At 43.0% G+C, this 12,037-nt stretch overlaps 1 protein-coding gene across 2 annotated transcripts in view; it reads right to left on the minus strand.

Moving 5' to 3' along the window:
- The window catches only part of cps1 (carbamoyl-phosphate synthase 1, mitochondrial), a 217,527-nt gene that overhangs the window by 135,326 nt on the left and 70,164 nt on the right, over nt 1-12,037 (minus strand). For both annotated transcript variants that reach the window (XM_048534767.2, XM_048534769.2), the window contains exons 11-12: nt 8,116-8,193; nt 3,977-4,075 (exon numbers count right to left, since the gene is read on the minus strand). In XM_048534767.2, the coding sequence (XP_048390724.1) occupies nt 3,977-4,075; nt 8,116-8,193 (177 nt within the window). The remainder of the gene's footprint in view (nt 1-3,976; nt 4,076-8,115; nt 8,194-12,037) is intronic.

The raw sequence follows: 12,037 nt of genomic DNA on the forward strand, positions 1-12,037 counted from the left end.
GCATATGGTGTTTTGGCTTTCATTAACAGGGGGATTGAGTTTAAGAGTCGTGACATCTTGTTGCAGCTCTATAAAACTTTGGTTAGACCGCACTTGGAATACTGCGTCCAGTTCTGGGCGCCCTATTATAGGAAAGATGTGGATGCTTTGGAGAGGGTTCAGAGGAGGTTTACCAGGATGCTGCCTGGACTGGAGGGCTTATCTTATGAAGAGAGGTTGACTGAGCTCGGTCTCTTTTCATTGGAGAAAAGGAGGAGGAGAGGGGACCTAATTGAGGTATACAAGATAATGAGAGGCATAGATAGAGTCGATAGCCAGAGACTATTTCCCAGGGCAGAAATGGCTAGCACGAGGGGTCATAGTTTTAAGCTGGTTGGTGGAAAGTATAGAGGGGATGTCAGAGGCAGGTTCTTTACGCAGAGAGTTGTGAGAGCATGGAATGCGTTGCCAGCAGCAGTTGTGGAAGCAAGGTCATTGGGGTCATTTAAGAGACTGCTGGACATGCATATGGTCACAGAAATTTGAGGGTGCATCCATGAGGATCAATGGTCGGCAAACATTGTGGGCTGAAGGGCCTGTTCTGTGCTGTACTGTTCTATGTTCTATGTTCTATGTTCTATGTTCTATGTTCTATGTTCTATGTTCTATGTTCTATGTTCTATGTTCTATGTTCTATGTTCTATGTTCTATGTTAAATGGGACAGACTACAAACAGATGTGGTAACTCAAGGCTGGGCATCCATGAGGCACTGTAGGTCATCAACAGCAGCAGAAGAATTGTACTCCAACACAATCTGAAACCTCATGGCCCAGCACATCCTCCACTCAATCATTATAATCAGTCGAGTGGGTCAACTCTGGCTCAATGGAGAGTGCAGGCAGGCATACCAGGAGCACCATCAGGCACACCTAAAAATGCATGGTGAGGCTATCAAACACGACTACTTGCATGCACAAGCAGCAAAAGATAGGCAGGACTAAGCAATCCCACAACCAGATTTGATCTAAGGTCTGCAGTCCTGCCGCAAGTGAACAATGGTCAACAATTAAACAACTCACTGGAGGAGGCGGCTCTGCAAATATCCCATCTTCAATTATAGGAGATAGCCCAGCACATCAGTGCAACAGATAAGGTTGAACATTTATAAAAATCTTAAGCCAGAAATTGCACATGGATGTTCCATCTTGGCCTCCATTAGTCCCCAGCACCACAGATACCAAACTTCAGCCAATTCGATTAATTTCGCATGATATCAAGAAACAGTTGGAGGCACTGAATACTGCAAAGGCTATTGGGTCACAACAACATTTCCAGCAACAGAACTGAAGAGTAGTATTCCAGAATTTGCTGCTACCCTAGTGAAGCCTTTCCTGTACAGTTACAATACTGGCATCTACCAGACAATGTAGAAAATTATGCAAGCATGTCCCATACACAAAAAACAGTACAAATCCAACCTGGTCAAATACCATCCCATCAATCTACTGTCAATCATCAGTAAAGTGGTGAAGTGTCATCAACAGTGCTATCAAGAAGTGTTTGCTCAGCAATATAACCTGCTCATGAGCTTAACTGATAATTTTGGGAACTGATGATTGAGGGAGGTGTACTGGGCAGACAGCTCACAACAGCTCAAGTAACACGCAGCATTTCTGATAGATGTACCAGTGTTGGAAAGGATCAGAAATCACACGACAGCAGGTTATAGTAAAACAGGTTTATTTGAAAACATAAGCTTTCAGACTCTTACTCCTTCTTCAAGGGTTAGAGAGAGAGGTTTTAAATCCCTTAGGATTTACATATACATATTAATCAATTAAAAACTTCTAAATGATTAAAGATTTAACAGCATCTTAGGTATGTTTAGTACATCTCAAATCAGTAGTTGTGACCCTTTGATCTTTTACTTATAAATTCTGTGTCTGACACAAGCTCTCTCACCAAATCTTGATGAAACACTAAGAGTCTGAAAGCTTGTATTTCGGATTGACATGTGGATAAGCCAACCGGACCTAAGTTTAACAGATACAATAGCATAGTAGTTATTGTGCTGAACGAGTGATTCAGAAAACCCTAGGTCAAATCAGATCATGTCAATTTGAGAATATTGATATAAAACTGAAGCTCCTGAATTGTCATTAAGAACCTATGTGCCAAATCATGTGCTGTGGCGATGTGCGATTGCAGACATATTTTTAAGTGGCATCAAAAAGCTGGGGTAGTTCTAGGTGGCCACCAAGTTGATGGAGTCCTGAGAAAGCAGGACTGCAGGGAAACCTGACATAGAGAGAACAAGATAGATAAAGATAAAGTGTGGAGCTGGATGAACACAGCAGGCCAAGCAGCATCTCAAGCAGCCTGCTGTGTTCATCCAGCTCCACACTTTGTTATCTTGGATTCTCCAGCATCTGCAGTTCCCATTATCAAAGACAGAAAAAGAGAGGGGGATGAAGAAAGGAGGAGGAAATTACAACAGAAAGAGAAAGGCACAAAGCAAAGGATAACACAATGTTTGTTCGTTTATTTGCTATAACAATTCAATCATCATATAACACTTTACATATGGATGAATTAGGGTGTTTAGTTCAGCCGCTAAGAAATTTTAAAGGAAATTTGTCAAATTGGATCCACAATTGGCTAGGTAGCAGGGGGCAGAGGGAGATGGTGGAGGGTACTTTTTCTGACTAGAACTGTGTGTCCAATAGAGTTCCATAGGAGTCAGTGTTGGGTCCCTTGTTGTTCGCAGCAGCTCCAGGGACCTGGGTTCGATTCTACCCGCGGGCAACTGTCTGTGTGGAATTTACACATTCTCCCTGTGTCTGCGTGGGTTTCGTCCAGGTGCTTCGGTTTCCTCCCACAGTCCAAAGATGTGCAGGCTCGTTGGATTGGCCATGCTAAATTGCCCATAGTTTTTAGGGATGTAGAGATTAAGTGGGTTACAGGGGGATGGGTCTGGGCGGGATGGTCCGAGAGTCAGTGTGGGCTTGTTGGGGCGAAAGGCCTGTTTCCACATTGTAGGGATTCTATGATCACTTCTATGATCTAGGCTCTATGTCAATGATTTGGATTTGAATGTACGAGGGTTGATCAGTAAGTTCACAGATGATACAAAAACTATTGGGATGGTAAATATGGAGGAGGGCAGCCTTAGATTACAAGTGATGCAGATGGGTTGGTCAGATAGGCTGATCAGTAGCAAACAGAATTCAATGCAGATAAAGATGAGGTAATGCATAATGCAGGACAAACATGGCAAGGGAATGCATAATGAATGGATGACCCTGGGAAGCACCGGAGGAACGATCAGAGGAGCCCTGGGACCTGGGTGTATGTACAACAGTCCCTTAAGGTATCAGATCAGGTGGATAAAGTGATTAAGATGGCATGTGGGATCATTGCCTTTATTAGCTGAGACATAGAGGTTAATAGCAGAAACATTTTGCTTCAACCATCAAAACATTGGTTCGGCCACAGCTGTTGTGTGCTGTTCTGGAATCCACATTATAAGAGGGATGTGACACCACTGAAGAGTGCGCAGGCGTGATTTATCAGGATGTTGACTGGAGTGGGGACTTTCTGTTATGAAGAGAGATTGAGCAGACTGGAGATATTTTCTTTAAAGCAGACAAGTTTGAGAGAGGACTTCATTGAGATACACAAAATTATGAAGGGCATTGATATGGCTCACTGGAAAAATACTTTTCCCCTTGATAGAGGGATCAATGACTAGAAGCACAGATTTAAGGTAAATAGCAGAAGGTTTAGAAGAGTTATAAGGAATAGCCTTTTCACCCAGACGGTGGTAGGAATCTGGAATTCACTGCCTGTCAGGGTTTTCAAGGCAGAAAGCCTCATAAAATTCAATAAGTATTTACATGGTTATTATTGACCAGAACAGACTCAACGGACCGAGAGGCCTTTTACTGTGCTGTAGATTTCTATGACTGTATGACACCAAAGATAAAGAAGTCAAACCTTAAGCCTCTTAGGTGGTGGAGGGACTGCAGGCATCACTGAGGCAATGCTGGTTCCTTTTCCTTTCTTTATCAGTGAAATAAAAGCATCAAACAGGAACTGGAAAAAAAAATGGTGATTATCAACAGTGTGTCCTTCTTCAACTCTGTGCAGAATGCCTCTTTGGATACACTAGGCTTCAAACAGGTTGGAACTAAACAGGCGGTTTCCTGCTGCATCCCTCAGAAGGCGGCCATTCAGCCTACCCTGCCTCCCCTGGAATCAGTGAACCTAGAATCTTACTCCCTTGCTCTTACTCCATAACACTACTACATATATCCTCCTTCAGAAATCCCAATGTCAACCAAACCGGCCTCAACAATCCTCCGCATTACTGTAGAGAACACAATCAATATTTTAATCAAGCAGGATTGGCCTTTTCAAATCTGTAACAATTTTCATTTATTTTCATTTACCCATCCATTTGTTTTTGATGGACGCCAACTTATTCTGTCTTGAATGACTGAATAGAATGTAACATTTCATACAGGCAGGGTTAGAGGGACAGCGACATCAAATAGATATTGTGCTCCACTGATAAAGAGTCAGGATGCTGCCTAACCTGTTGTGATCTGCAGCACTTTTTGTTTTTTTGTTGATTCCAGCATCTGCTGTAAAGCACTCTTAGATGCAGTGAGCCTTTCAGCTTCTCGCAGACTTAAAAAAATAGAAACCAGGAACAGAAGTAGACCATTCAGCCCGTCGAGCCTGCTCCATCATTCACTATGATCATGGGTCATCTTCAGTCTCAATGCCATGTTCCCACCTTCTCCACATGCTCTTGATGCCTTTAAAATCCAAAAATTATCAATCTCCTTCTTGAATATATTAAACCTTTCATGGTAGAGAATTCCACATGCTCATTACCCAGTAAGTGATGACATTTTTCCTCATCTCAGTTTTAAATGGTCTACTCTGTATCCTGGAACTGTGTCCACAGTTCTCAACTCCCAAACCATAGGAAACATCCTTCCTGTGGTTAGTCTGTCCAGCCCTGTTAGAATTTTACACGTTTCAATCAGATCCCATCTCATCCTTCTAAAGTTTAGTGAATACAGCCTCAAATAGAACCCATGCCTCCTCATATTATAGTCCTGCCTTCACCAGTATCAATCTAGAGAACTGCTGTTGCACTCTTTCCATGGCAGGTATATATCTTCTCTTGGGTAGGAAGACCAAAGCTGCATACAGTTTTCAACCAATTCTCAATCCATTATATATATTACCCCCTTATCCCATGTGCTTTAACTTTACCCACTAACTTGCTTTGAGTGTCCTCATTATTACTTTCTGAAAATCCAAAATATACCACAGCTGGATGTGAGTTTGCTTGCTGAGCTGGAAGGTTAGTTTTCAGACGTTTCATCATCATTCTAGGTAACGTCATCAGTGAGCCTCCAACGAAGCTTCCTGCATGAATGCCTAAGGAAACAGGTACTACCCAAATGTCTCAAATACAAACCTCCCCTTAACACCCCACTAGCCAAAAGAATAGCTGAGCAAAACGGCCGCAAAAGGCTTCGTCGGAGGCTCACTGATGATGTTACCTAGAATGGTGACGAAATGTCTGAAAACTAACCTTCCAGCTCAGCAAGCAAACTCACATCCAGAACCTCAACCTGAGCTACAAATCTTCTCAAAACTCGCTATACCACAGCTATTCTCCGCTATCTATTCTACTCATTACATCCTTCAAGATTTGTTAAACATGATTCATTTTTCATAGCATGCTGGCTATGTGCAATCCAGGTAATGCTTTCCAAATGATTTGATATCATGTCTTTTATAATAGATTCGACCATTTGCTCCACTACTGATGTTAGACTAACTGGTCTATAATTCTCTATTTGCGCTTGGCATTTGCCACCCTCAAATCAATAGAAACTGTCTGAAGTCTATAAATTTTGGAAGATGATCGCCAAAACATCCAATATTTTCTGGGCCTCTTCCTTAGGTGTACTCTGAGTTTTTCAAGTCCATGTGATTTGGCAGCCTTTAACCCAATTAATTTCCCAAGCACTATTTTCTTAGTAATACTGATTTTCTTCAATTCCTTCCTTTCACTAGACTCTTGGCTGTCTGACGTTTGTGAGGTGATTTGTGCCTTCTTTCTGAAGGCAGAACCAAAGTTCAATTCTCCTCTAATTTCTTTGATCGCCATTATTGTTTTTCTAGCTTCTGGCTCTAAGATACCTACATTTATCTTTACTAATCTTTTTCTCTTCACATATTTCTAGAAACTTGTGGTCAGTTTCTAGGTTCCCTACAATTTTACTCAATCTCTTTTGCCCTTCTTGACTAAACCTATTGTTCTCTTTTGTTGAATTCTAATATGTTCCAAATCCTCAGACTTGCTGCTTTATCTGGCAATTTTATATCTCCATTTTGGTTCTAATGTTACTCATAATTTCTTTTATAACAGGTGACCCAACATTCCTCTCTTACTTTTGCACCAGACAAGAATGAGTAATTACTGTAATCCTTGCCCATATTCTGTAAGTGTGAACTATTGCATATCCATCATCATCCCTTTGGTAAGGTTTCCCATTACATCCTCACCAATTTGTGCGTAATACCACATAATGCCCTGTATTTAGATTCTAAACCCTGGTTTTGGATTCAAAAACTTTACTCTCTATCTTAATGAAGAATTTTATCATATTAGTCACTCTCCACAACAAGACCGTTAATCAATCCTTTCGCATTGCAGTACACAGTTCAGAATAGCCTGTTCGCTGGCTGGTTCCTCAACGTATTGGTCGGGAAAAAAACAATGACATATAAACTTTAGGAAATGCTTCTGTATAATACCATTGTTAATTTGGATTGTCCAATCTATAACTAAATTTACCCACGATTACAGTTGAACCATTATTGCATACATCACTTATTTCTTGTTTAATCAATGCCTTCCCTTGCATCTTCACTACTGTTTGTAGGGCCTTTTGATAACCCTTGACAAAATTTTCTGCCCCTTGTGGTTTCTTACCTGCACCTATACAGATTTCAGATCAAGATTTCCTGAGCCAATCTTCTTCAACTTGTTGCATTGATTGTCTCCTTTACTAACAATGCTCCCCTACCTCCAATCCCATCTTTTCTGTTCTTCCTAAATAAGAACGCACTTGGGTGTTCAGTAAATATCCTTGGTCACTCTGCAGCCATGTTTCTGTATTGGCACCTACATCATAACCATTCGTATATATTTGAGCTACAAATTCATCCAATTTACTGAGAATGCTTCATGCATTATGTGCATTCAGGTACAAAGCCTTTATATTTAACTTTATTAGTATTCTTAGTTTAGAACACAAGACATTGAACAGTACAGCACAGGTACAGGCCCTTCAGCTCACAATGTGGTGCTGAACTTTTACCTAAGGTCTATCTAACCTCCACTCCTACCTTATACTATCATCCACATGCCTATCTAATAGCCACCTAAATACCCCTAATGAGGCCGGCTCCACTACCCTCTCCGGCAATGCATTCCACGCCCCCACCACTCTGAGTAAAGAGCCTACCTCTGACATCTTTATTTTGCAGTATGACGCCATATGTTCTTCACGTTTGCTTTTTTCTACCTTCCACCTCAGTCTTTCATTTGCACCCCTTCCCCAGGTTCCAATTCCACTCAGTCACTGGAATTTTCCCAGCAGTAAGACAGCAGTAGGGCAAATCCCCACCCAAACCATGGAGCATCAGAGTGTTTGAGGCATGGAATGACAGACAGAGAGGTAGAGTGTCAGGGAGATAGAGACACAAGCTTGTACTGCATCAGAGTGTTAAACTGCGACAGACTGCATCTCCTTCAGACAACTCCATTTTCTCTCGGCATCAGAAGGATGTCGCACACGGCCTTATGTCTGTTGGCATGGACATTGAAGTGAGTGAACAACCGCAGCTGGTATGGATTCTCAATCTAATTTAAATCTGCTCAGAGAACACATTGAGATTTCAGCTCAATATCTGACTCCTGCTCTACACAGGATCAAACAAATTCAATCTGTGCTCTTGCACAATATTTTTGATAGAAGGTCTGCAATGTTGCTGTTTGGAGTTCCTCCTTCTTTGGGTTGAGTGGAAATGGTTTCACTTACTTCAGTATCTGTTGGTCCTCCCTTCGCCTCTGGATGAAATTGTGCTGTAAAAATCGGTTTGCTCTCGTGGACAATTCCCTGAAATTGAAGAATTCAACTTTTACTTTTTCACAGATTGGCCGCATGTTCCCAGTTCATGATGGGGAATGAATATAGACATAGAAACACAGAGAACAGGTGCAGGAGTAGGCCACTCAGCTTGTCGAGCCTGGCCCACCATTCAGTACAATCATGGCTGATCATGCACTCTCAGTATCCCATTCCCACCCTCTCCCCATATTTCTTGATCCCTGCAAGGTTCATGTCCAGATCCCTCTTGAATATATGTAATGAACTAACACCAACAGCTTCCTGTGGGAGACAATTCCAAAAGGTTCACAAGTCTGAGTGAAGAAATTCTCTCTCATCTCAGTCCTGAATGGCTTATCCCTTATTCTTAGATTGTGACGCCTTGTCCTGGACTTCCCCAACATTGGGACCATTCTTCCCACATCTAGCCTGTCCAGGCCCATCAAGATTTTATACGTTTCTATGAGATATCCCCACATTGTTCTAAATTCCAGCAAATACAAGCCCAGTTGGCCCAGTATTTCCTCGTGACAGTCCCGCCCTCCCAGGAATCAGTCTGGTGAACCTTTGCTGGACTCTCTCAATAGCAAGAAATGTCCTTCCTCAGACAAGGACGACAAAACTGGACAAAACATTCAAGTTGTGCGTCACCAGGACCTGTATAAGTGCAGCAAGACATCCTTACTCCAATACGCAAATCTTTTCACTATAAAGGGGAGCATGCCATTAGCTTTCCTCACTACCTGCTGCACCTGCATGCCAGCCTTCAGCAATTGTTCCACTATAACACCCAGGTTTCATCAGGAATGCCCTGTGGTTGTCCCCCACTCTAACAAATATATTGTTTTGGATACTGTCGGGGGTAAATGACTGATCAGGGGTAACAGCAGCAGCAGCTAAACTGGTGGCACTACGGCTGGCTGTGTTCTTAAGAAGGGAAGGACAAAGAGCACTACAGCAGTAGTTATAGGGGACTCTATAGTTAGGGATACTGACAGCCACTTCTGTGGGCGTAAAAGAGACTCCAAGATGGTGTGTTGCCTCCTTGGTGCCAGAGTCCAGGAGGTCTCTGAATGGGCAGAAAGCATTCTGAAGGGACAGGATGAACAACCAGAGGTTGTGGTACATATTGGTACTAATGACACAGGTAGGATGAGTGATGAGATCCTGCAGCAGGAGTCCAGAGAGTTAGGTAGAAAGTTAAAAAACAGGACCTCCAAGGTTGTAATCGCAGGATTACTGCCTGTGCCACATGGCAGTGAGGCCAGACACTGGAGGATAGTACAGCTGAACAGATGGTGTAGGAGGGAGGGTTTCAGATATCTGGACCATTGTGATCTCTTCTAGGGCAAACGGGACCTGTACAAGAAAATGGAGGGGCAAAAATATTCTGGGAAGTTTGCTGGTGTCACTTGGGAGGATTTAAACTAGTTGGGGGGTGGGGGGGGGGGGTGTGGTGGAAACCAATGCAAAGGTGAGTGGACTGAATGGGAACTAGAGAATAGCACCAGTAAGCCTCTGAGGAAGAGCAGGCAGGGTGTGGTTGATGATCAAAGCAGATCTGGTGGACTGAAATGCATGTGTTTCAATGCAATAAGTGTAACAGGTAAGGCAGATGAAATTAGAGCTTGGATTATTACTTGGAACTATGATGCTATTGACTTTACAGAGACTTGATTAAGGGAAGGACAGGATTGGGAGCTTAACATTCCAGATGTTTCAGGTGGGATAGAGGGGGAAGTAAAAGGTGCGGGAGTTGCACCACTTGTTGTGGAGTGTATCACCGCTGTACTGCGGGAGGTCAACTTCAACGGCTCATACAGCGAAACAATATGTGTAGAGCTCAACAACAGGAAGGGGGCACTCACAATATTTGAGGTTCACGATTGGCCTCCCAACACCCATCAGGAGATAGAAGGACAGATATGCAGGCAGATTTTGGCAAGATGCAAAAGTCCAGGGTTGTTGTCGTGGTGATTTTAACTTCCCATATGTTGACTGGGATTCACTTAGTGCTGGGAGCTTGGATGGGGCAGAATTTGTAAGGAGCATCCAGGGAGCGCTTCTTGAAACAGTATGTAACTACTCCAACTAGGAAAGGGGGCCGAGTATTGGGGAATGAGCCTGGTCAGGTGGTCGACGTCTCAGTAGGGGAGCAGCTCCAGAACGATGATCACAATTCAGTAAAGTGTAAGGCACTAATGGATAAAGTTTAGTGCAGTTGTCAGGTGAAGGTACTAAACGGGGAGAGAGAGAAGGCTAATTACAATATTAGGCAGGAACTGAAAGAATGTAAATTGGAGACAGATGTTTGAGGCAAATCAACATCTGGTATTTGGGAGGTTTTCAAGTGCAAGTTGCTTGGAACTTAGGACCGGTATGTTCCTAAGGATGAAGGGTAAGTATGGCAGGTTTAGGGAACCTTGGAATAACGAGAGATATTGTGAGCCTAATCAAAAAGAAAAAGGAAGCATTTATCAAGGCTAGGAGGCTGGGAACACACTATGCAAAGATGGAATACAAGAAATTTAAGCAAGGAGTCAGGAGGGCTAAGACGGGTCATGAAAAGTAATTGGCCAATAGGATTAAGGAAAATCCCAAGGCTTTCTATGCATATGTAAAGAGCAAGAGGGTAGCCAGGCAGAGGGTTGGCCCACTCAAGGACAGGGAAGGCAATTTATGTGTGGAGCCAGAGGAACTGGGTGAGGTATTTAATGAGTACTTTGCGCCAATGTTCACCATGGGGAAGCACTCACTGGAGGATCTGTCTGGAGAAGGGCGTGCAGATAGTTTGGGTCATGTTGAGATCATAAGGGAGGAGCTATTGGTGGTCCTGACAAACAATAAGGTAGACAAATCCCCAGGGCCAGATGGGATATGCCACAGAATTCTGACAGGCAAGGGAGGAAATTGCTGGGGCCTTGAGGGAAATCTTTGTATCATCACTAGCTACAGGGAGGTCCCAGAGGATTGGCGAATAGCTAATGCTGTTCCTTTGTTTAAGAAGGGTGAAAGGGATAATCCAGCTAATTACAGGCCAGTGAGCCTTACATCAGTGGTAAGGAAATTACTGGAGAAGATTCTTCGAGACAGGATTTACTCCTACTTGGAAATCAATGGGCATATTAGTAAGAGGCAACATGGTTTTGTGAAGGGGAGGTTGTGTCTCACTAACTTGGTTGAGACTTTTGAGGAAGTGCCAAAGTTGATGGATGAGGGTAGGGCAGTGGCTATTGTCTACGTGGACTTCAGTAAGGCTTTTGACAAGGTCCCTAATGTTAGGCTGATACAAAAGGTAAAGTCGCTGGGGTAAGAGGTGAGCTTGCAAGATGGATAAAGAAACTGGCTCAGTCGTAGAAGACAGAGGGTAGCAGTGAAAGGGTGCTTTTCTGAATACAGGGCTGTGACTTGTGGCGCTCCACAGGAATCAGTGCTGGGACCTTTTCTGTTTGTAATATATATATAAATGATTTGGAGGAAAATGTACCTGGTCTGATTGGTCAGTTTTCTGATAACACAAAGGTTGGTGGAATTGAGGATAATGATGAGGACCGTCAAAGGATACAGCAGGATACAGAGCACTTGATGACTAGGGCAGAGAGGTGGTAGATAGAGTTTAATCTGGAAAAATTTGAGGTATTGCATTTTGGAAGGTCTAATCCAATGGAAAATATACAGTAAATGGCAGAACCCATAAGTGGACCAATAGGCAGAGGGATCTGGTTGTATAGGTACACAGGTCTCTGAAAGTGACAACGCAGGTGGAAGAGGTAGTCAATTAGGCATATAGCATGCTTGCCCTCATCAGCTGGAGCACTGAGTTTAAAAATCAGCAGGCAATATTGCAGCTTTA

This window comes from Stegostoma tigrinum, chromosome 7 (genome assembly GCF_030684315.1).
Source record: "Stegostoma tigrinum isolate sSteTig4 chromosome 7, sSteTig4.hap1, whole genome shotgun sequence".
NCBI classification, from domain to species: Eukaryota; Metazoa; Chordata; class Chondrichthyes; order Orectolobiformes; family Stegostomatidae; genus Stegostoma; species Stegostoma tigrinum.